We start from the raw sequence: 25,002 nt of genomic DNA on the forward strand, positions 1-25,002 counted from the left end.
CACACACACCATGGGACTATATCTCCGTGCCTTTGAGTGTGCTGTCTCTACCGCAGGCTTCTTTTTTTCCAATAAACTGCTTCAACTCATCAAGGCCTCAAAGAAATGTTACCTTTCAGGAAAATATTGGATAATCCACTGAAGTTGGTTATTTCCTGCCCTATGTTCTTGGGCCCTGACTTGGCCACGAATGTAAAAAACTCCTCAAATGTAGAAATGTGTTGAAGTGTCAAGCTTAGCACACGGCTTTCTCTAGGAAGGGGCTACGGCGGCACAAATGGCTTCTCCCCAGCTTTCAGTTCATGTGACCTCGGGGAGGGCCAGTGCCTGGGAAGGAGGAAGGAGCATGAGCAGGGATAATCATCTGCCTGAGGAGTTACTCATCCTGGAGCCATTGAGCTTTTGACATGCCACCGGGAGGTGCCAAGCAGCTCCACTGACAAGTGAGTGGACACCACAGACTCAAGACACTGTCAGGGTATGGAGGCTTCCAGGGCTCCAAGTGCTTGCAAAGGCCTCTGTACCAGGGTGAACTTTGTCACTGGTCTTTGGCTAGGCCTTCTGAGGACCAGCTCTGCCTTCCCTGTCTGACTGACCCAGGCCGCAAGATCCTGATAGAACAGCAAGGCAGGCAGGGAAACAGGTATACTCAGGATATGGGATTTAAGAAAAAAAGAACAGGCATGAAATAGCCTAATACAACAAGGAACTCAAGAAAAATTCACCTGTTTTAGATTCTGGGCTTGCGTAGGGGTGTGGAAAGGAACACACGACACACCAGGGTATATGTTTCTATTATCTCCATTGTACTTTAATTTTCTTGTTTCCACACAGGATCTGTGTGTGTTTAACAGTGCACAAGCCATTCTCGAAATACAATATGGTACCCAGGCGATGATAGATGTGCACGGAAACAAGTGAGCGAACCTCTACATAGAGGCAAAACACGTACAGCAGGACTCTATGATCCCAAAGCCTCATGTTCAGCACCTGAGGACAATAAACACTTTTTCAAAGGACACTGTGAGTCTGTGTCAATGAGTGATCTAGACTGCAAATGGCTCATAGATGTCAGAGGACATTCAGAGGGCCTGATGATCCATCCCAAAGGCTGTCAGAGAAAAGGAGGTGGAGAGATATCACCTGCGAAGCGCAATGCTCACCACTGTACATGCATCATCTCTTCTAACCCCAACGGTATCATCTCTATCTCAGAGGAGGCTGAGGCTTGCCCACAGGTCATGTGACATTTGGGGTGGCACCATATGTTTGCCATACCTGTCTCACGCAGGCCATGTTACCTCACACAGGACAGCTAAAGGGAGCTGGGCATGTTGCTCAGAGGCAGAGGGCCTGCCCAGCATGCATAAGGCCCTGGGCTTCACCCCAAGCACTAAAAACCAAAAGCAAACACAAAACAAAAGGAAAACAAAGGAGAACAAAGACAAGCAGGTAGCAAATGCCCGATCCATACAGAAGACTAGGTGATTGACAGTTTCCACTCAGTCACTTTAGTATTAAGCCTGGATCAGAGCATGAGGAAAATGTACCGAGACTGACATGCAACAAATGAACTTGTGGAGACACCAGTGCCTGTTCCCTGAACATGAACTATGAGAGCCCCAGTGTCAGATACCCCAGCAACAGATGTAAACCCCATGGTGAGAGGTCCTCTCTGTGACCTATCACTTCTTCTCAAAGTACCATGACATGGCTGCCTGTGTTTCTCCCTCCCTGGAGACAACATCTCCCACCTCATGTTTAATCAATAAAGTTGACTGCAGTTCATTGGGATGTGAAGTACATACTTCAAATAACTTCTTAAAAAAATACTGCCTCCAGAGTTGCTAACCTCCTAATAAACTAAGCTCCTGTCAAGTCAGTTAAGTGTTTTGCTTATCAGTGGATGCTATTGTCCACTGGGGGAGAAGCATCAGAGCAGAAGCCCAGGACTCAGGACCAGCGGTCTAAGAGATACTGTGGGAGGAAAAAGGAAACTTTTTAATCCCAGAGTAGAACTGTGCTTCCTGGGACGGAAATGACAGGACTTTGAACCCTCCTCAGTCTTCTCAGTGAAGGCACAGAACAAAACTTGAAACTGAGGAAAGCTTCAAGGAGGGAAGAAGAGGTGGACTGACTGCAAGGCCAGAGGACAGGGCCAATGAGCAGGGCCAGCCCTTGCTGTTCTGTTGGTGATATGGGTGAGAGGAGGTGGGGCCAAAGTCACCACCATTCAATCAAGAGGGGTTTGCCAACAGTCTGGCTTCTTGCATCACAGAGACACATCTGTCTTCATTTCTCAATGATCAAAATCTTGTCCAAAGGTAAAAAGGCCTTGGCCACACAGTGCAGTGACACTGATTGCTTCCACTATAAACTTAACAGTGTGCAGCCTACAGCCCTGACACGGTCAGGAAGAGCTGCAGTACAAATGTGTACTTTGTAAAATAAGTCAAATGATTCAAAATAGCTGCTTTCCAGGTTTATCCTTAACAAAAGATGGGTTTATAGAGTCAATTAGTGTTCTAAAAATAACCCTGGAAAACAGTTGACACATATCAGAGGGCAGCCCTGGACTAGTGACGGGTTCTCAGTTTTGTCAACAAGGAGCAAAGGCTGTAGATGTCATTAAAAAAGTATAAAGCATTCACTTGAAATGGAAGAGGAAAATGATAATAACACTAACAAAGGCAACCTATGGCTCCAGAAAATGAATATACAACACTAGATAGGTGTGGACAGAACCATTTCATTGTTCGTTACATAGAAACCATCCAAGCACTGCAGTCTAGTGGCTGATGGCAGCTGAATGCAAATATTCAACATTCCATGGAAGAAACAGATACTGTATTACAATCTGAGTGTCTCTCAGGCATCCAGTATTTTATAGAGAACCCTGCCAGAAATAAGTGCATGTGCAGTACCGACCAGAAAACGCTGTTCAAATCACAGCATTAACAGCCAATAAAATCAACAGAACCAGAATCAGGGAAATGGTACCAGTAGGGTCCTGAGGCTCTGGCCTCACCCCTTGAGCCACACCAGACTTCCCTGATTCTGTTCTATTGCAAGGCTCGTCTTTCCCTAGCTAAGAGCAAAAGAGTGTGCCAGAGAAGATCAAGTCTTGCCAGAGATAAAAAGTACCTGACAGAAATGGTGGCGACACAGGTGATGTCACCAAGAAGAGTCTGAAGACTAAAACTCCCCAAACTCCATTCCACCCCCCAAAACTGCCTGTTAAACTTCCTCTCTGAAATGGGATAAATAATTTAGCCAGTACCTAAATAAAATAAGTGGAAAATATATTAGCCATTGACTCCCCCCAGCCCTCAGTTCTGTTTGTCTTTTACTTCTTGTAACTGTCTTGCTTCAAAGTCAAACTGCAGGTCTGTGGAGGAAGACCCGGGGAAAAGGATTTCAGGTACCAGCACCCATAGGTCCCATACCAGCCCAGCAACCCAAACAAGGTGCCAAACACTTTCTGGGAAAAGTCATGGAAATACAAAGCCGTGCACAGAAACATCCACACCCAGATGAAGGTGAGGAAGCCCAGGGCGATGACCAGTGTGGTGATGGCGGTGTGGAAGTAGTGGTTCCGGTCCGTCTTCACCTCATGCAGCACCGCCATCTCCTCAACGATCATGAGGGCACAGAAGGTCAGCAGGAAGGAATGGCCCGAGATGTCGAAGCCGTACCAGAAGCCCCCTTCCCGGTGACACTGCTGTTTGCTCTGGTGCTCCTCCCGGACCTTGTCCAGGGCGGGCGAATGGTAGCAGCTGCCTGTGTAGTGCTCGATGTTGGAGAAGAGGGCGGTGCAGGTATACCAGATGGCTGTGCCTACCAGCAGGGTGCTGAGCCGTCGCAGGACCAGGCCGGCCTTGCCTGTCAGGTGGTAGTTGGTGAGGGCAATGAAAGGCAGGAGGAGGCAGAACGTCCAGGCCCAGGCCAGTTTGACAAAGTACCTGACAGAGGAGGAAGGTTCAGTGAAGAGTGGCAGGTCAGAGGGCCTCATGGGAAAGACAATGGGAGAAATTGAGCAAAGATCCTAAGAGCGACCATGTTTCAGGCCTTTCTATTTAGTCCTTAACTCTATGGATATGTACTATCTGTTAGCCCTGGTTTACAGGCAAGGATACTGAGGCACAGAGAAGTGGAATACAAAGTGGAAGCAGCAGTGGTAGAGCTGGGATTTAACACCAGGGCATGTAATTTTAGCACTGTGTTATTTGTTTTGGAAAGCAATAACAACTGAGCATGTATCAAACACCCAGGGCATTCATACATGTTCACTTTCCATGGGACACTCCCAAGTATCCTGGGAGGATGCATTTAAAGACAGAATTTGAGACCTCAAAAATTCAGTATTTCAGCTGAGGACTGGTGACTCATCCCTATAATCGTACCTACTCAGGAGTCTGAGATCTGAGGATCTCAGTTTCAAGCTATCCGGAGCAGAAAAGTTCATGAAACTCTTATGTTCAATAAACTACTCAGAAAAAGCCAGAAGTTGGGCTGGGAGTTTGGCCTAGTGGTAGAGTGCTTGCCTAGCATGCAGAAAGACCCAGGCTCAATTTCTCAGTACCACATACATAGACAAAGCTGGAAGTGGTGCTGGGCTCTAGCCTTGAGAAAGCTCAAGGACAGTTCTCAGGCCCTCAGCTCAAGTCCCAGGATAGAAAGGAAGAAAGAAAGAAAGAAAGAAAGAAAGAAAGAAAGAAAGAAAGAAAGAAAGAAAGCAAGCAAGCAAGCCAGAAGTGGCTCTGTGGCTCAAACATAGAACCAAAGAAGCTCAGGGAAAGCCCCCAGGTGCGTATGTGCACACGCGCACGCGCGTGCACTCACACACACACACACACACACACACACACACACACACACACACATTCAATACTTAGTCAAAGATCACAGCCAGACAATGGCAAGCACAGATTAAATCCTACTTCAGCTAGCCCCCAAGCACACAGGCCTTTCCCATCACACCTCTGTTCTTTCCTACATTGGGAGGAGGGGTGGGGGAATGGAAGAAGCTCTTGAAACCAAGAGCTTTACTTCAAGCTAGAAGACATAGATTCAAATCCTGACTCTGACTTAACCTATTACTACACTTCTCTAAGTTTCCACATCCTCAGTGGTTAGAGCTGAGGACAACAGTTTTCAAGATCTTTTTCAGGTCTAAGGAGTCACCACTAGTCCCCTCCCATTAACTCAGTCTCTTGAAACAAAACACCAGAAGCCATTGCTACCCTCAAGGACTCTTGTGCCAGGCTGCTTGGCTCTGAGTTCACCCAGGCCAGAGAAAGTGGTTGCTGTCTTCCCTGTACTAAAGGAAACTTCAGTGGCTGACCTGAGAAGTATGCTTTGGAAAACTCCCTTAAGATGGAAGATGGCTACAACTAGTATCTATTCTTAGCCCAGCAGCCGGGGTGGGCCAAGGACACAATGCCTCGGTCCTAGGTTCCAATGGTTCCTCAGATACCACCTAAGGTACTGTCACTTGAACCTTCCCGACACTGATAATGAGGGACTCGGTACAGCCAAGAACTGTCAGACATCTTGCAAGAACTGCCTGGGAGAGAAACCAGGGTTTGATGTAGATTATCAAAGTAGGGGGCAGACTCAGGAGAAGGGGAGGTATTAGACTCCCACTCGGGAGTCATTTCAGCTTCCAAAGTTCTTTATTGCCACAGCAGTGTTTGTGCAATAACCTTACAATCCAGAATTTTTTTTTTTTAAGAAGTGGATGGGTGTAGTTCATGAGATGTCCTAACGAGCCAAACTGGGCTTGCGCTCCTGGAAGGTTGCCCTGCTCTCGGGGTGACTGAGTAAAAAAGGTCCAGGGAGATCCAGGGGAAAGGTTATAGAGTCCAGAGGCTTCTGTCAGGGCGGCCTGGGGATTCCGCCCAGCCGGGCCAGGCTCTCCAACGCGGGGCTCAGGGGTGCTGGGGAGAGGAGGGTCCTCACAAGATGGTGATGGGGAGGCGGGCTACCTGATGGCTGGGTCTGTGCCGGGCAGGCAGGGGGGAGGCGACGCCTCCCAGTGGGCGTCGCGGGGGAGCTGGGGCGCTGGCTGGAGCCCCCCCCCCGAGCCCACCCTCACCCCACCCCCGGCCCGACCCCGCCTCCTCCAGCCCGGCCGTCCCGCCGGCACCCCGCGACACCTCCACTTCGTCCGGGCTTCCCGAAGATCCAGGGCCGCGCAGGCGGCTGCCGGGCCGGAGGGCCGTCCCGCCCAACGCCCCGTCCTGGGGGCGTCGAACCCGGCGAGACCCCGGGGGCCGGGGACACTCACACGTTGAGGACGTTGCGCTTGTTGCTGAGGTAGCTCTCGGGCAGCGGGGACAGCTCCTTGAGGAGCGAGCCCGCCAGCATGGAGGTGGCCAGCGCCCAAGGCAGGTACCGCCGCACGGCCGCCCTCACCAGCGTCCCGCGAAGGAACCACGCGCAGCGCTCCAGGTGCTCCATGCCGAACCTCGCCGGCCACCGTCCGCCGGCCCGGGCGCCTTCTCGGCCACCGTCCAGCTCTACGCCCCGGACAGGCAGCTCCGCCTCCTTGCACGCGCATGCGCAACGCCTCGGTGTCCCGATTCCCCTCCTTACCCTCCCCCCCCCCCCGCGGCCCCGCCGCGGGACCCGCGCGCGCCCTCTTGTGGTCGCTGCCGGCCACTGCAGCGCGCGCAGCTCTGCACTCCTAGGATTGTGGACGCCACTGGGCGTCTGAGTCTTGTCTCTGCCTGGGGAAGAGCGCTTGTGGGGCATTCAGTGGAAGGATAAGCGCAGCCCTGCAGGAACTGGAGTAGTGTACACGGTATCGTTTAATCTCTCTTGGAAACTCGAGGTCATCTCCTCCATCCCAGCAGCCTCGGCTTCTCATCCATGGAGAGGAGCCCAGACATGAGCCTTTCCCAAGAAAGAGTTGGCAACTGAGGCAGACACAAAAGACAAATACCACGTGCTCTCAACTTCATGTGGAATCTAAAACAAGCAAACAGCAGAATGGCAGTTACCAGAGGGTGGTTTTTTTTTTGTTTGTTTGTTTGTTTTTTGGTGGGGTGGGTTGTTCTTTTGTTTGTTTCCTTTACTCATTTTTTTCAGATAAGGTCTCAATTTTGCCCTGGGCTGGTCTTATCTAATCCTGTCACTTCCCAGAGATGACAGGCAGAAACCACCACACCCAGTTTGTTCTTAAACATCAAACCCAGCGTCTTAAGCATGCTATGCACGCACTCTGTACCCCCAACCTACAGATTCATCATTGATACACTGAACTAAAGGAAATTAGGTTACTATTTTTTTTTTGCCAGTCCTGGGCTTGAGCTCAGGGCCTGAGCACTGTCCTTGGACTTTCTCAAGGCTAGAGCTCTACCACTTGAGCCTCAGCACCACTTCCGACTTTTTTCTATGTATGTGGTACCGAGGAATCGAACCCGGGTCTTCATGCATGCTAGGCAAGCACTTTAACCACTAGGCCAAACTCCCAGCCTAGGTTACTATTTTAAATTGCTTCTTTGTACAGAGAAGAGAAATAACTAAAAGAAATGGCCAGGCAAGGTGATTTCTTCCCAGAGGATGCTGTGATGGAGGTCTGAGGGCTGGCCCCGGGATGTGCCTGAGGATGCAGTGGGAAGCAGGCATTCTAGAAGAGCAACCAGCAGGTGCTCTGTTGTTGGCTGGAGTGTGGGAAATCATTCACTCTGGTTCAGGAAGGGGAGAGGCAATCTCTGTAACTGTCCCAGACTGCACAACTCCATGCCAGCCCGCAGAAGCCAGTGGCCTTCCTTCTGAGCTCTTCTGCAATATCTCTGTCTTTATTCACTTATAGCCCTTGCTCTTTCTAGCTGAAGGGGCCAGGATGCTAAGATCTGAAGATCACAGTTCAAACCCAGTCCAGGCACAAAAGTCCATGAGACTCTTTTATCTCCAATGAACTACCAAAAAGCTTGAAGTAGAGCCACGACTCAAGCAGTAGAGCGGAAAAGGCTAAAGGACAGTGCCAGAACAGTGTGGGGTCAATTTTCTTTTTTGTCCAGATTAAATATGTGAACCTTTATTGGAGGGATGTCAGACATACAGCAGGAACACGATACATATGGCTAAAGTAAAGATGCTCTTTGGGGAGTGTTCATAGTAGCTTATAGGAAAGGTAAGGCTTAAGAGGGCAGAGCAGCTCAGTTCTCACACTATGGAAGAGCAGAGCAAGTTTTCTGGAGGGTCCTGTGGTCTCAGCATCCCTGTAAATTCTTAGGGCTGTGGGCGCACAGGAATGTGGGTGCTGACACCAGGGCTTTTCCGCTCCAGCTGCTCCGGCTAGCGACACAGCAAATTCCACCACCACACCTGGCCTTGCAGCTGCCCTGGCAAGACCAGGGCCAGGAGGCTTTCCTCTGGGGTGGCTGCAGGCCCCGAGGGCATGGCTTTGACCTCGGGTCAGGGCCAGGGTGTGGTGGGAACACCCAGCATCCTGCCATCCCTTGGGGTCCAGGAGCTGAGCCCCACTCTGCACCAGTCCTGGCTGCCACTCTACCCCTCTGTCATCCTCTGCCCACCCCTCCGCTTGATACCCAGCAGGGTGGAAATGATCCCTCTGGATTTTGAGGTCCCGAGGTAAAGGAAGAAATGTAGTCCTGGATGTTGGGCTGGAACAGTGTCCTTTCCCGGCAGCACTAAGCCCAGATCTTCCTCCAGCCCTTCCTGCTACTCTCAGGGGGGTGTTAGGATTTCCCCCACATACACCACGTTCCTGTCCTCTCTGCCCTGCCTTTCTCACTCATTTCATAGGTGAACTCTATTCTCCACCGTCATCCCTCTGCCACCATGCTCTCTTTCTCTCTCTCTTTCTGCATCCCTGCACCCCGTCTGTCCCCAGCTGACCTCTGTGGATTGCCTGTTTTCTATGATCATTACCTAATACTAATATCTTGACTCCTGATGGGTGGGAAATTTTCGGGCAGTAGCTCTTCCAGGAAGAAGTTTACAGTCAGGGCAGGGGATGGTGGCATACACCTGTACTGTTGTCTCAGCACTTGGGAGGTGGAGGCAGGAGGGTGGCGAGTTTGAGATCAGCGTGTGCTATATATCAAGACCCTAAATCACCACTCACCCCTCAAAGATAAGAAAAGAAAAGGAAAAGGAGGGGGAAAAAAGAAGAAATGAAGGAAGGAGGAAAAGAGGAAGGAGGAAAAAGAGGGAAGAAGGGAGAGAGAGGAGGAGGGAGAGAAGAAGAGAGGAGGAAACTAAGAAATGAAGAAATAGAAGGGAAGGAGAAGAAAGGAACGAAGAAGTAGTAGAAGGAAAGGAGAAGAAAGGCTTTGCACGAGGCTACGTTACCCCAGGATTACTCTTTCTTGTTTATTGACTTCTCTGTATCAGGCAAATGTCAAGTCCTGACAATGATGTCATGGTGTAAGTTTGCTATACAGATGAGGAAACTGAGGCACAGAAAAGTTGAGTAACTTGCCAATGGTCACCCAGCTGGTAAATCCTGTCCTGGGTGGTCAGGATCAGGAATCCATGTGCTGCTCTCCACCAGATTGTGCCATCCTGGAACTCATCTCTGAAATGATTTCTCCTTGGTTCCCAAGCTGTGAGCAATTTCTAGTTGGGCCCAAAATGGAGCAGGACCATAATTCTGTGCTGTTGAATCCAGGGACTAAAACAAATATGCTCATCCTAGGATGAGCAGAAAACAACTCTTAACAACCACTTCTGATTAATTCCTGTCCCACCCTAGGCATTCTTACCTGCTTCCAACCTACCATGGGGAAACTGGGACCAGCTTTTGTCCCTAGGGGAGCAGCAAGGGTGTCCCAATAAAGGGACCCCTGGTAGCAGCCAGAGGTGCTGGTGCATGTCCTATCTGCTGGTGGGGGTGATTCTTGGGACACAGATGGTGCTTTTATCTGTATGTCTGGATTATGGGTGGTACCTTTCTTCTCCTTGTCTGTCTCTCTGTAGAGAGATTAATTTGCCCACCAATCTCTGGGACACGGGCCCAAATCCCTCATTGGTGGTGCCTCAGTTTCCTCCTGTGTACAACATAGGGTAGGGCTTGGTGATGGGATTACTCAGCAGGTGTGCCTGGTGTGAAAAGCTAGCCAAAGCCCCCATGCACCACTGGAATAGAATGCGGGAGCACAGTATTTACCGTACGTGTGGAGTAAGCAGGAAAGGGTGTGAGGGCAGGGATTGCGGGAAGAGGATGTGACCAGCAGGTGTGTGAACTCTATATATGCAAACCCCAGGACAAGTCAGAGAGGCCTCTGTGTACCTCCATCTGTGTGTGTGTGTGTGTGTGTGTGTGTGTGTGTGTGTGTGTGTGTGTGTGTGTGTGCGCACGCGCTAGGGCTTAGCCTCAGATCTGGGGTATTCTTCCTTAGCTATTTTGCTCAAGGCTGGGGCTCTCACACTTGAGCCACGGCTTCCCTTTCATCTTCTTCACAGGTAAGTGGAGGTAAGAGTCTCAGGGGCTTTCTTGTGCAGGTGGGCTTCAAACGTTGATCCTCAGATTCCAGTCTTTGAGTAGCTAGGATTACAGGTATGAGCTCTAGTGCCCGGCTCAGGGTGTTTATCTTCACAGAGGCTGTGAGGACAGGGTGAACAGATGGATGGCATCATGCCTACTTGGCAAGCGGGTCCCAACCTGCCATCTTCAGCAGAGCCTTATTTCTGTTCCCCAAGTAGGTCACCTAAGGCCCAGAGATAGATGAGGGCTCGCTCACCTCACGACACCTAGCACACTGGGGCAGAGCCTCAGATCATCCTCTCCCTTCATGGTGAGAAAGCCCTGCAGACCTGCAGAGCCAGAAATGACATCTTCTCTCCCCGTTTCTCCCCCCTGACACCTAGCACACTGGGGCAGAGCCTCAGGTCATCCTCCCGTCATGGTGAGAAAGCCCTGCAGAGCCAGAAATGACATCTTCTCTCCCCGTTCCTCCTCCTCCCCCCCTGCCAAATCCTCCCTGCTTGGAAAAGCACAGAGAAGTTACTGGCCTGCTGGGGACTCCCGGGCGGGAAAAGTGTATGCTTTGGCGGCCGCTGCTGTCTGGTTTGAGGAGGGGGAGGAGGAGCCCTGAGCAGCTGACTGAGGTGAGAATTCATGTGTCTGGGGAGGACCTGGCTAGAGGGAACCCCTCCCAGCCAGAGCTTGTACTGCCAGCACACCTGGGGGCTCAGCTTGTCACCTCCAAACTGGGATGTTTCTGGATGTTGCAGAGGTCACAAAAAGAAGAGGCTGGGAGGGCCAAGGTTATTGAGATGGTCTTAGAGATATAAACATAACTAGAAAGACATAAAAATCTATGATGGGATATATACTCTATACACATAATGAAATATATGGAGTGATATGTATCTATGACATACAAACTCTCAGCATAATTTTTTCCATCTTTTAATTTAATTTTTTTATTGTCAGAGTAATGTATAGAGAGGTTGCAGTAACATTCACCAGGTACGAGGTGCATTACTTCTCACACATTGATACCCCTTCTTTCAGCTCAATTTTAATTATGTTCTAAAATCAATGTGCCTGTGATTGCATATAGAGATTCCCTTCTTTTTTTTTTTTTTTTTTTTTTTTTACCAGTCCTGGGCTTGAGCTCAGGGCCTGAGCACTGTCCTTGGACCTTCTCAAGGCTAGAGCTCTACCACTTGAGCCTCAGCACCACTTCCGGCTTTTTTCTATGTATGTGGTGCCGAGGAATCGAACCCCGGTCTTCATGCATGCTAGGCAAGCACTTTAACCACTAGGCCAAACTCCCGGCCCCAAAGAGATTCCCTTCTTATATACTTGTTTGTTAAACATGACATTTGACATATGATGTAAAATCAGTGTTAATTTGAAACATGATGAAAAATCAGTGTTGATACAATCTTTATATTTAAAAAAAAAAAGAAAAGAAAAAGAAGAGGCTGATGGCCGGAGAGTTTGGCCTAGTGGTAGAGTGTTTGCCTAGCATGCACAAAGATCTGAGTTCGATTCCTCGGTACCGCAAACAGAAAAAAGCCGGAAGTGGTGCTGAGGCTCAAGTGATAGAGCTCTAGCCTTGAGAACGTCCAAGGACAGTGCTTCAGGTCCTGAGCTCAAGCCTAAAACTGGCAAAACAAAACAAAACAAAACAAGAAGAGGCTGAGAAAGGCAAATGCTTTCACCTTCGGTGTGTGTGTGTGTGTGTGTGTGTGTGTGTGTGTGTGTGTGTGTACTGGGGGTTGACCTCAGACTGTGGGTGCTGTCCCTTAGATTTTTCACTCAAGGCTAGCACTATAGGCCTCCATCTTTCCACTTGTGGCTTTTGGGTGATAATACTCATAGAATATCCTGCCTAGGCTAATTTTGAACCATGAACTTCAAATCTCAGCTTCCATATGGGTAGAATAATAGATAGGACCCACCGGCACCCCCTTGCTTTTATTTAAAAACATTTTGTTATTGTTAGTAACAAAGAGAACACCTATTGTTTCCATTTTCTGGAGTTCATTTGGATACATGTTATTTTCTGTGACAGAGGCATACAGGCATTGGGCCTTTGTGTTCCTCTCTGTTAGAGTGTCCTCCCTGGGTCTCACCGTGTGTACAGGCCTAGCATCTGCTTGTTTTTTTATACACCTTTCTTGTTTCAAGTGTGCCCTCCTGTTATAAAAGCCATGCAGAATACAAGGTGTCAGAGAGGAGGAAAGTAAACCCTTACTCAACCCAGAATTTCAGCAGCACAAACACAGGCTTTAAGCTCATGTATGTGTGCCTGTTCACTCGTAGATAGATTCCCACGCAGCTGCAGACATGCGTGTGTGCTGACACATGATACACAAGTGCAGACTAGTCACGTAAGTCCATGCTCCCCCCACAGTACTTTCTGGGTGCCAGCCTCTGTCCCAACCCCACATCTAGTAACTCTTTTCATCATATGATAGTGCCATGAAGTAGGCATTGTGATTTCTCCCATGTGGCAGACGAGACCCCGTTAGTCCATCAGTGAATGCAGTAAAGAGGATTTGAACCCAGAGCCGTGGACCTGCTACTAAGTTTATGTGGCATCATAATTGGTGATTCTAGGTCCTCTCCACCCCATGAATCAGTATTTGATTCTAAAAGTGGCAATATTTCCACGTACCCACAAAGTCCTGGGGTTTGGATTCCAGTCCTGCTCACTTCGAGCTGATATCTTCTCTCACAACTCTGGGACTCAGTTTCTTCATCTATGAAATTGAGGGTGCTAACGTCTGCCTCTTAGGATTGGCAGAGCCCCCCCACTCTCTGTGTTGCGCTCTAGAGCCTGGCTCATGAGACCAGGTAGCCTTACCTGCTCCACAATTCAAGTTCCTAGGGGGCACTTGAGAAGCACTTCCAGAATGCCAGGCACCCTTAATATGCCAGGATCTGGAAGGTAGAGATAGGACTGTGGAGCTCGGGTCCCCCCAGGGGTACAGGGGATTCCCACCCCTTTGTCATATTCAGCCCTAGCCCCTCACAGCCCAGGATGAAGCAGGAACACCAGAGAAGAGAGAGGGGGGGGAGAGGGAGAGGGGGGGAGAGAGAGAAAGAGAGAGAGAGGGAGAGGGAGAGGGAGAGGGAGAGAGCGAGGGAGGGAGGGAGGGAGGGAGGGAGAGAGGGAGAGAGGGAGAGAGGGAGAGAGGGAGGGAGGGAGAGAGGGAGAGAGGGAGAGAGGGAGGGAGAGGGAGAGAGGGAGAGAGGGAGAGAGAGAGGAAGAGAGGGAGGGAGAGAGGGAGAGAGGGAGAGAGAGAGGAAGAGAGGGAGGAAGAGAGGGAGAGAGAGAGAGAGAGAGAGAGAGAGAGAGAGAGAGAGAGAGAGAGAGAGAGAGAGACCAAAAATTGCTGGCAGTGGGAGGGACCTCCCCCGTCCAAGTTGCAGGGCTGGAAGGGGAGGGGGCTGTGTGGGGCCAGGACGTCAAACGCCATCCACTATTAAAGTCGCTGAACAGCCAGGCGAGCCAGGGAGCCTGCAAAGGTCCCCAGTATCCTTGCCACCTCTTGCCACCTGCTGGGGCTGCCTGTGTCTTGGTAGGAGCCCCCACCCCCAAAACAGGCTGCTGCCTGATCCCTGAGTCCTTCCTCCATCATCTCTTCTCTTCTCTTCTCTTCTCTTCTCTTCTCTTCTCTTCTCTTCTCTTCTCCTCTCCTCTCCTCTCCTCTCCTCTCCTCTCCTTTCCCCTCCTCTCCTCTCCTCTCCTCTTTTCTCTTCTCTTCTCCTCTCCTCTCCCTTCCCCTCCTCTCCTCTCCTCTCCTTTCCCCTCCTCTCCTCTCCTCTCCTCTTTTCTCTTCTCCTCTCCTCTCTCCTCTCCTCTCCCTTCCCCTCCTCTCCTCTCCTCTTTTCTCTTCTCTTCTCCTCTCCTCTCCCTTCCCCTCCTCTCCTCTCCTCTTTTCTCTTCTCTTCTCCTCTCCTCTCCTTTCCGCTCCTCTCTTCTCTTCTCTCCCCACTTCTCTGTTTTCTTTTCCCTTTCTCCCCCAATTTCCTGATGGTTTGCCGTGGTTTTTCTTTCTCCTCTCCTGTCTCCTCTCTCTTCTCTCTTTCCTCCCCTCCCTTCTCTCTCCTCTCTCATGCCTTTTCTCCATGTGTTCTTTCTCTCGGCTCCTTTCCTCCCCCCGCCCCCGCCACCCTCTGTCATCCTCTCTTCCCTGAGTCTCCCTCCATCCCATCCTTAGGGCATTGTGGAACCAGAGGGGCTTCTCTGCATGTCGGGGAAGTTGATCCTACCTCTGTGGGTATCAACCGAGCCTGGCCTTGAAGGACTGGTAGAGAGGGTGTCTGGCTGCAGAGGACGTTGTCTGTCTCCTGGGAGGGTGGGACAGGGGCTGCTTTGATGTGGTAGTGCCATCCCACCCCAGGGCCAGCCTGGCTTAGCCACTGTCTGGCGTTTCTCCTCCCCACACCAGCCACTGAGTCCACTGAGGAAGGGAGGAGGGAAGGGCTGGGAATCTGGACCCAGCCTGGGGCAGGAAGGCTCTGCCAAGTTTCCAGGGGGGCATCCTTTAGGGCTGGCACTGCCCAAGGAGAGCCCAGGGCTAATGCTCTTACTCCCATCCTTTCCAGAGACCCACTCTGACCACACCAGACAGACGTGCCATCCAAAGCTAGCCATGGTTCTGCTGTCTAGCCCCATGGTCCTAGCAGGCCTGCTGCTCTGGGCCGGCCAGGCAGGGGGGGCATTGAGGAAAGGTAACGACTCTGTAGCCCTGACCCAGCCCGAGGGAGCAGCTGTGCAGCCCCTGAGTGGCCCAGGGCACCGGTATCGCTGGAAGCGCCACATCTCTGCCCGGGACATGAGTGCCTTGCTGGATTACCACAACCATATCCGAGCCAGCGTGTACCCACCTGCTGCCAACATGGAGTTCATGGTGAGTTCCCATGCCCACCCACTGCCCTTCCAGCAGATGCCAGCTGCTCACATGGCCTGGGGTCACTGGCTTGGAAGAGCTGGGCCATCTACCAGCCTCACCAGCCATATCTGGAGGTCTGGGAAATAGTGCACCCATTTCAGAGATGTGGAAACTGGTTGCCATATAGATTCTCAATGAATCCGGGCACAGGGTTACTATTTATGGAGAATCCTTAGCCCCAGACACTGTACCCAGCCCTCTTCCTTCAGTAGAATCCCTTCTTTCTATTTCCTAAGTTGAGAAACTGAGATTTATGCTGGGCACCGGTGACTGGCTCACTCTCATAATGCTCGCTACTGAGGAGGATGAGATTTGACGACTGCAGTGTGAAACCATCCTGGGCAGGAAAGTCTTCAAGACGCTTATCTTTAGTTGACCATCAAAACGCTAGAAGTGGAGGCATGCTTCAAGTGATAGAGCACTAGCTTTGAGCAAAAAAGCTAAGGGACAGCATCCAGGCCCTGAGTTCAAGCCTCAGGACTGGCGCAAAGGAAGGAAGGAAGGAAGGGAGGGAGGAAAGGAAGAAAGGATGGGAGGGAGAGAAGGAAGGAGGGAACGAGGGAAGGAGAGAAGCAAAAAAATATATATATTGTTTTGCCAGTCTTGGGCCTGGAACTCAGGACTTGGGCACTGTCCTTGGGCTTTCTCAAGGCTAGAGCTTTATCACTTGAGCCACAGCACCATTTCTGGCTTTTTCCTTGTATGTGGTACCAAAGAATCAGACCTGGGTCTTTGTGCATGCTAGGCAAGCACTCTATCACTAGGCCAAACTCCTGGCCCCCCCCCCCAAAATTTTTTAAAGACAAATTGGGATTCAGATAATTATTTTCTTTCTCAAGGTCACCAGCCAGGATTCCAAGTCAGATCCAAGCTAAGGTTGTCTCCCACATGGGGGGCAGGATTTGGCTTCCCACTGTGGACCCACAGGCGGCAGGCAGCTAGAGCCGCCAGTGCCATTGTCTCTTTAAGGATTTGGTAGACACTCCCAGATCCTTCATTCCCAGCAGCGGGTGGAGACAGAGTTGGGGACTGACAGACAATCAGCAGACAGACAGTCACCTGGAGATCCCAGGTGGAGCCCAGCTGGCAGCTCAGCAGTGGGGGAGGCTGGAGTCTCTCACTCCAGCCCTCCCAAAAGCCAGACTCCAGGTGGCGGGAGTGGGGGGTAGCCCTTTATCTCAGCTCTACTCTTCCTAAAGAAGAAATCCCTGTGAGCTGGTGGCTGATCTCTTCCACTGCCACCACCTGGGGTCACTAGGTCCTTTGGGAGCCTTCAGCGGAGGGAGGGGACCCAGCTCCCTCCTTTGGTGGGGTGGGGGTTGCCTTGAGGGGGTTGGGGAAAAATAAATACCAACAAGATGTACTGATAGTTTTTCAAGAGGTCTTTGTTAGGGATGGGTGGGATCAGAGCCCCAGGACAAGCTCCTCTCAAGGTGAGGGTGCTATTAATTTGTTGCTTGTCTGACTCATTCATCTGTGAACACCTAGACTGACACATTTTGCAAATACATGACACATTTATTTAGTACCCATGGTGAGCCTGTGGCGTTTACCCCAACAGGTGTTTAGTTATGGCATGTAGATGGAGTAGAGAGAGCAAGAAGTTTCCCCAGAGGCTCTGGGGATAAAATCCAGGCAAGGTGGCAAGTGCGGTTTAGCATACTGCTTTCTCACTTTACCCCCTCTCCTCTCAGGCTACCCTAAAGGAGGCCTAACCCCCACCCCACCCCCTTTTGGGGGGGGGGCTGGTCCTGGGGCTTGGACTCAGAGCCTGGGCAATCCCTGAGCCTCTCTGTGCTCAAGACTAGAGCTCTACCATTTGAGCCACTTGCAGCTTTTTCTGTTGATGTGGTACCGAGGAATCGAACCCAAGGCTTCATGCATACTAGGCAAGTACTCTACGACTAAGCCACATTTCCTGTACCCTAGACCCCTCTTGCCACCCTAGTATCTCCTTTGCTATTGACATCTATCTACAAAGGTAGACAGGTGTTTGACTAAGCATATCTCAGTCCCAAAACCCCAAGAAAGGTGGGGTCTCTGAATTCTCATACTCCAGGACTGCAGTCACTCAGGATTGTTTAACTTTTCATTTCCTGGCGAGACAGTGAGTCCCCTGTACCAAGAAATACTGGTCAGTGTTTGCTAAGTGAGCAAATAATGCCTTGGAAAAATCTTGAGGCCTCAGAGTGAAAGGGAACAAGCTTTAGCCTGGTGCGGGTGACTCAGGCCTGTAACCCCAGCTACTCGGGGGGCTGAGATCTGAGGATCGGAGTTTGAAGACATCCGCAGCAAGAAGGTTCATGTGACTTTTATGTCTGATTAACCACTAAAACAACAACAACAACAACAAACTTGGAAAAGGAGCTGTGACTCAAGTGGTACAGCATTAGACTTGCCTGAAAAAGCTAAGAAACAGTGCCTAGGCCCTGAGGTCAGGCCCCAGGACTGGCAAAAGAAAGAAAGAGAGAGAGAGAGAGAGAGAGAGAGAGAGAGAGAGAGAGAGAGAGAGAGAGAGAGAGAGAGAGAGAGAGAGAGAAAGACGAGTTTTTGTTTGTTTTACTTTGTTTTAGCACTCTATCACTTGAGCCACAAGGCTACTTCTGGCTTTTTGTGTATATGGTACTGAGGAATCGAACCCAGGGCTTCATATATGCTAGGCAAGCACTCTCCCACTAAGTCATATTGCCAGCCCTTCAAAAAGCTTCTGAATTATTATTTTTGTATATATGCCAGTCCCTTTTTGTGTGTGCTTACTTGAACTCAGGCCCTGGGTACTATCCCATAGCTTTTCTGCTCAAGGCTAATGCTTTACCATTTGAGCCAAAGCTCCACTGAAGTTTTTAATGCTGACATATATCTGCAGTGGAAATATAACAGGTGAAATCTTTTTGTGTGTGTGTGCCAGTCCTGGGGCCTGAACTCAGGGCCTGGGCACTGTCCTTAGATACTTTTTGCTCAAGGCTAGTGCTCTGCCACTTGAGCCACAGCACTATTTCTGCCTTTTTCTGAATATGTGGTATTGAACCCAGGGCTTCGTGCATGCTAGGCAAGCACTCTGCCACTAGGCTATGTTCCCGGCCTGGTAAAATCTTATAGTCAGTAATCCCCCTCCTCCAGGGACTGTTGAGAACTCTTGAACACATACCCCAGGCCCCCTCCCATCAGAGTTGAGGGACCCAAGCATGAATGAGATCCAGCAAATAAAACAGGACCTCAAACTTGGAGTCAGAGAGCTGACGAGGACTTCACATGAATTTGCAACTGACCTTAAAACCATCATAGGCTTCCGCTTTCCAGTCTGTCCAGTGGGCTCTTTGCAGAGTTCTGGGAGAGCCCAGCCCCTGATCCCTGGGCTTCATTGCACATTGTCCTGGTTCTTTTCCTCCACGGCCTTTCTTTCCTCAGGTCTGGGATGAGCAGTTGGCTAGGTCTGCCGAGGCCTGGGCCACTCAATGCATCTGGGGCCATGGGCCCTCACAACTGATGAGACACGTGGGCCAGAACCTCTCCATCCACTCTGGCCGGTGAGTAACACATGCTCCTGCCTTCCCTTAGTCATTCAACAAACACACACCGAGCAGTTCCTCTGTAGCAGGTGTGAGTGTGAGGCTTGGCCATGAACTCATAGTAGGCAGGTAGACAAGCCCCTGTGCAAGGGAGAGATGGGGGAAAGGGGGGAGAGGGAGAAATAAGTGCCTCTCTTCTTATTTTGGAGAGTGACCTGAAGATTCCGAGACAGGATAAAGGACAACATGAGAGGCATGAGGAGTAGAACAGAACTGGGCACAGATAGGGTTGGTGGGCATTCGTTCGATTCCTTAGTACCACATACACAGAAAAAGCCAGAAGTGGTGCTGTGGTTCAAGGAGCAGAGCACTGGCCCTGGGATAGAGCCCAAGCCCTGAGTTCAAGCCCCAGGACTATTGACAAGAGAGAGAGAGAGAGAGAGAGAGAGAGAGAGAGAGACAGAGAGAGACAGAGAGAGACAGAGAGAGAGACAGAGAGAGAGAGAGAGACAGACAGAGACAGACAGAGACAGACAGAGACAGACAGAGAGAGAGACAGACAGACAGAGAGACAGAGAGAGAAACAGAGAGAGAGACAGAGAGAGGGAGAGGGACAGAGACAGAGAGAGAGAGACAGAGAGAGGGAGAGGGACAGAGACAGAGAGAGAGACACAGAGAGAGAGACACAGAGAGAGACAGAGAGAGAGACAGAGAGAGAGAGAGAGAGAGAGAGAGAGAGGAGAGAGAGAGAGAGAGAGGAGAGAGAGAGAGAGAGAGAGAGAGAGAGAGAGAGAGAGAGAGAGAGAGAGAGAGAGAGAGAACACGAACACCTTCTCTTCTGCCAGTCTACCCTGGCCCCAGCAGAGTAAAAGATGGCATTAAGGCCAGGCATGGCCACTCCCTGAGTGAAAGCTCAGGTCCCTTTTTCCTTCTTGCTGTCACTAACTGGCTTGGTGGTATGATCTTCCTCCCTTCTCCCCCCCCCCCATCATGTCCCTTCTCCATAGCCACTAAACCCTCCCCTCCAAACTTCATCCAGCCCCCTGGCCTCCCCTCTTGAGCCTCCCAGATGAGCTGTTCTGAGTTCTGGGTTCCAGTCCCCCACGGTTTCTCCACAGCCCTTTTGAGCAGTCATGTCTGACACACTTGTGTCTTAGCCACCAGATGCTCTTCAGCCTCCATCCAAGTGTGGGACTCAGAGATGGCCCAGTGTGGCCTCTTCTCCCCTAAACACATGAGCTCCTCGTGCCTGGTCTTGGCAGGACAATGACAAGTTGAGATGCTTTCTGGAGCACTTAGAGGGGAGCCTGCCACAGAACCCACCGAGCTTCAGAACTCACTCCCGAGTTCACTATCCATGTTCTCATCCCCTGGCAGAGGAAAGGAGGCGCTGAGGGACTCACCCAGCGTCACCAAACAAGTAGGTGGTCAGCAGCTCTGGGAGCCCCAGCTTCCTGTCCTCCACCTCCAGGTACCGCTCCGTGGTGGATCTCGCCAAGTCTTGGTCGGAGGAGAGGCGGCATTTCTCGTTCCCAGCCCCGAAGGACTGTACCCCACACTGCCCCTGGCGCTGCAGTGGCCCTGTGTGTGCCCACTATACCCAGGTACCCTCTGCCTGGGCCCAGGGTGATACAGAACAAATTTCAGCTGTCCTGGGACTCGACCCTCCTACCTCAAGAAAAGAGGGGAGGAGGAGAGAGAGGGAAGGAGAAAGGGAGGAAGGGAGGGAAGGCTAAAGAAACAGTTTACTATGGTGTCAGTGCCTCTAGCCCTTGGGACAGGAAGGCAGCCTCCTCCAGGAAGGCCTCCTGGATGCTCCTGCTAGAAACTGAGTCCAGCAGCCATGCCACCCTGAGGACCCCGGCCCCTTCAAGTCCTTCTCACCTGCACATCTCTCTGCCTCCTCAGATGGTGTGGGCATCCTCCAGTCGGCTGGGCTGCGCTGTCCACACCTGCAGCAGCATCGATGTGTGGGGCAGCACGTGGCGCCAGGCAGTGTATTTGGTGTGCCACTATGCCATCAGGTAAGTGCGATCCCCTAGAGCCCTGGGGCAGAACGTGGGTCCTGAGAACTCAGTGTCTGTCCTTTCCATTCAATATCACACCGTTGGGGTAACCCTTTTTCTGAGTTGCAGCTTTACTTGGGAGAAGAAGGGAAGCACGTGGGCAGATCACAGAGCAGGCACAGCACCTTTACCCAAACTTGCCAGTCAAGTCTGAGTTAACACACAATTTTAAAATGTCACATATAGGGGCCGGGAGTTTGGCCTAGTGGTTAAAGTGCTTGCCTAGCATGCATGAAGACCCGGGTTCGATTCCTCGGTACCACATACATAGAAAAAAAGCCGGAAGTGGTGCTGAGGCTCAAGTGGTAGAGCTCTAGCCTTGAGAAAATCCAAGGACAGTGCTCAGGCCCTGAGCTCAAGCCCAGGACTGGCAAAAATAAATAAATAAATAAAATAAAATAAAATAAAATAAAATAAAATGTCACGTATGGGATTGGGGATTTAACTTAGGAAGAGCCCTTGCCTGGCAAGTGCAAAGCCCCAAGTTCGGTCCTTAGCTCTGGGTGGGGGGGGGGAGTTATAAAAATGTCACTTACACAGTTTCATTCACACTTGGTTCTTAATGACTTGCAAAATACTGCCATGTATTATCTCATTTAAAGAGAAGACCAAAAGAGCTTCATGCAACTGGCTCAGGCCTGTAATTCTAGCTATTCGAACTCAGGGCTTCATCATGCTAGGCAAGCACTTTACCACTAAGCTATATTCTCAGCCCCTACCTTAGTTTTTAGAATCCTACTTTGGCATTTCTTTCTTTTTTCTTTTATTGCCAGTCCTGGGCTTGAACTCAAGGCCTGAGCACTGTCCTTGGATTTCCCAAGGCTAGAACTTGAGTCATAGCACCACTACTGGCTTTTTCTATCTATATTGTACCAAGGAATTGAACCCAGGTCTTTGTGCATGCTAGGCAAACACTCTACCACTAGGCCAAACTCCAGCCTGGCACTTCTTTTATGATAGTGGGAGGAGGCTGGGGTGTGGCTCAATGGGCAAACACTTTCCTACCATGCATGAAGCCTGATACAATAGTGTGAGCCAAGACACTCAAATCCCCAAGACTTTCAAAACAAAACATCACCCCAATTCAGCCAGCGTATATTAAGTACTTTGTGTGTGGGGGGGGGCATGGGGTTTGAACTCTGTGCCTGGGTGCTGTCCTTGAGCTCTTCAGCTCAAGGCTACCCCCCTATCCCTTGAGCCACAGCCCCACTTCCTGTTTTCTAATGATTATTGATGACAAGAGTCTCATGGTCTTTAGTGCGGGGCTGGCTTTGAATCATAATCCTCAGATCTCAGCCTCCTGAGTATCGAGGATTACAGGCACGAGCCACTGCACCCGGCTCTATGAAGTACTGTATATACATATATGAAACTAGAATAATAAAATACATCAAACTTTGCAAAGTAAGAGAGGAAGAATAAGTAAGCAAAATGGGAATGAATTTGATCAAAGTCTATTATATGCATATATTAAAATATCACAAAAAACCTCACTGTGTACTTAATACATGCTAATGAAAAAGAAATACCTATGAATGCCCAAGCTGAAAATAGTGATGGAAGTAGTAATATTCCTTTACAAACAGCTTTATTAAAATATAAGTCATGGGGGGGGGAAATGGGTACCAAGACATGTGAAAGGGTATCAATGTATGTGAATTAATGCACCTTCTATCTGGCAAATATCATGTAACCCTTTTACTAATTACAATAAAAAATGCATTTAAATAAAAAAAAGAAAATAAAATATAAGTCACATAATTCAATTCACATACAACTCAACCCACCAGGGGACTTCCATATATTATGTTATTAACCTTTGAAAATAGTGGAAAATTCAAATGACATAAAATATGCCGTTTAAGTCATTTTAAGTGTGCACCTTGGTGGTGTTGTGATCACAATGTTGTACAATCATCGTCGTCATTTATTTCCAAAACGTTTTCATCTGCTTAAAGGGCAACTCTGTAGCCATTAACCTCTATCAGGAGCAGGGGACATGGATTTGGAGGGAAATCTGGAAGATCCGTACCAGAGCAGCCATGATGAAACTGGGTTCATCCCTTCCCAGAGCTGAATGATACCCATGAGCGAATTCCTCTAGTTCTCATTTGGCACAGCTGTTTTCTCATAAGACATCATACTGCTTCCTTGATTGATTTTACTCAGGATGAAAATCGAAGTTTCAAAAGATGGCTCAGCGTGTCATCAGGGTTTAGAACTCTGGGCCAGAGCACAGATCTGCCTCCTGCACAGGGGTTGGGGGCATAAGAAATCGTAGGCACTGGCCAGGCAGTGCACATGTACACAGAGCTCAGCTTGCGCTTAGCTGCTCATCTGTGTTGGGGGGGGGGGTCTTCTGTTGGTTTTGTAGATGAAGAAACCAAGGCTTAAGGGTGTGACCTTCCCAAGGTCACATGGCCAGTGGTTCCAGTGCTGAAATATGGAATGGATTTTCCCCCCCAGTTGTGGGGCTTGAACTTATGGCCTGAACACTGTCCTTTGGCTTTCTCTAGGCTAGAGCTCTACCACTTGAGCCACAGCACCACTTCTGGCTTTTTCTCTCTATGTGGTACTGAGGAATAGAACCTGGGGCCTCATGCATGCTAGGCAAGCACTGTACCACTAGGCCAAACTCCAGGCCTTTAATGCTTTTTAAAATTTTTTGTCCCCTAACCCTGTTTTCCTGGGGCCTTTTCTCTTTCAGGGGCAACTGGATTGGAGAGGCGCCCTACAAGATGGGGAAGCCGTGTTCCGCCTGTCCCCCTAGTTACCAAGGCAACTGCAACCGCAACATGTGTTTCTCAGGGCTCAAATCCAATCGGCTCCTGGGGATCTGAATTCTCCCACAGCTCGTGGGTTCTCTGGTGCTGCATCCCTTCCTAACACGAAGGACTTACGAAAATAATCAAATAAAATAAGGAAGACCGGGTGCTGGTGTCTCATGCCTGTAATCCTAACTACTCCGTAGGCTGAGATCTGAGGATTGCAGTTCAAAGCCAGCCCACACAGGAAAGTCTCTGAGACTCTTATCTCCTCTTAACCACCAGGACACTGGAAGTGGAGCTGTGGCTAAGTGGTAGAGTGATAGCCTTGAGCAAAAAAGCTCAGGGACAGTGCCCAGGCCCTGAGTTCAAGCCCTGTGACTGACAAGAAAAAAGAAAAGGAACAGGAGTTGGGCTCCCCCAGGATCTGGATTTCCCTCCTGGATTCCCATTGCAGGGTATCCAGCATGTGTCACAAACAAGAAAACACCTTACCTTCCTTTTTCCCCTCTGGCCTCTGCCAAAAAGACCTGTATCTTTAATTAGCTCCATGCACAGGGAGCCTGAGCTAAAGCAAGCAGTACAACAGCTTGCTTTTGTGACTCAAGCTCCAAACTCCAAACTGTCAGGCCAATGGAAGATGTGTGTGTGTGTGTGTGTGCGTGCGTGTGTGTGTGTGTGTGTGTGTGTGTGTGTGTGTGTGTGTGTGTACTAGGGCTTGAAGTCAGGGCCTACACTTTTTTGTACTAGGCTGGTGCTCTACCACTTGAGCCACAGCTCCACTTCCAGGTTTTTACTGGTGATTGGAGAGAAGAACCTCACAGACTTACTTATCCAGGCGAGCTTTGAACCATGGGTCTCCCATCTCATCCTCGTGGTAGACAGGACGTTAAACTTCCGTTATGTCATCCTTACCCCCAAGCCCACCTTCATCCCCCAGATGCCAGCAACTATGGGTAGCCTGTGACGTCTAGTGGCTCCGTTCTCAGTTGAGCACATTTCAGGTCAAAACTTTAAAAAAAAAAAACATGAAATAAATGTGTGCACATCTACCTTCCACACTGCTTGCTCCTGGTAAACCACAGAATGGACAGCCCCTTCACCGATGGGGACACTGAGTCTCGAAATGTGTAGCTCAGAGCTTTCCATGGCACTGAGGCTGGAGCTCTGGCTCCCAGGTTACCTAGTAGAAACAAAGTTGGCCTGAGGGTTCTCTCTCTCCTCTCTCTCCTGTCTGTCTGTCTGTCTGTCTGTCTGTCTGTCTGTCTGTCT

The 25,002-nt window shown here is 50.1% G+C and overlaps 2 protein-coding genes and 1 long non-coding RNA gene across 3 annotated transcripts; 1 reads left to right on the plus strand and 2 right to left on the minus strand.

Annotated features, from left to right (window-relative positions):
• Window positions 1-785: 785 nt before the first annotated feature.
• Window positions 786-6,538, minus strand: Fitm2 (fat storage inducing transmembrane protein 2). The gene is made up of 2 exons (XM_090352397.1): window positions 6,290-6,538; window positions 786-3,962 (listed from the first exon to the last, which is right to left on the minus strand). The coding sequence occupies exons 1-2, from the start codon at window positions 6,460-6,462 to the stop codon at window positions 3,347-3,349; spliced, it is 789 nt and encodes a 262-aa protein (XP_090208523.1). The 5' UTR covers window positions 6,463-6,538; the 3' UTR covers window positions 786-3,346.
• A 146-nt stretch (window positions 6,539-6,684) lies between these two features.
• Window positions 6,685-21,094, minus strand: LOC150050503 (uncharacterized). Its single transcript, XR_016538726.1, has 3 exons — window positions 20,784-21,094; window positions 18,660-19,040; window positions 6,685-6,972 (listed from the first exon to the last, which is right to left on the minus strand). It is a non-coding gene; the product is annotated as an uncharacterized LOC150050503 (long non-coding RNA).
• Window positions 10,994-24,360, plus strand: R3hdml (R3H domain containing like). Its single transcript, XM_090352860.1, has 6 exons — window positions 10,994-11,082; window positions 15,044-15,348; window positions 18,799-18,917; window positions 20,371-20,503; window positions 20,808-20,923; window positions 23,673-24,360. Exons 2-6 carry the CDS (start codon window positions 15,091-15,093, stop codon window positions 23,803-23,805), a joined length of 759 nt encoding a protein of 252 aa, XP_090208986.1. The 5' UTR covers window positions 10,994-11,082; window positions 15,044-15,090; the 3' UTR covers window positions 23,806-24,360.
• Window positions 24,361-25,002: the final 642 nt, after the last annotated feature.

This window comes from Megascapheus bottae, chromosome 18 (genome assembly GCF_031878675.1).
Source record: "Megascapheus bottae isolate mThoBot1 chromosome 18, mThoBot2.hap1, whole genome shotgun sequence".
NCBI lineage: Eukaryota > Metazoa > Chordata > Mammalia > Rodentia > Geomyidae > Megascapheus > Megascapheus bottae.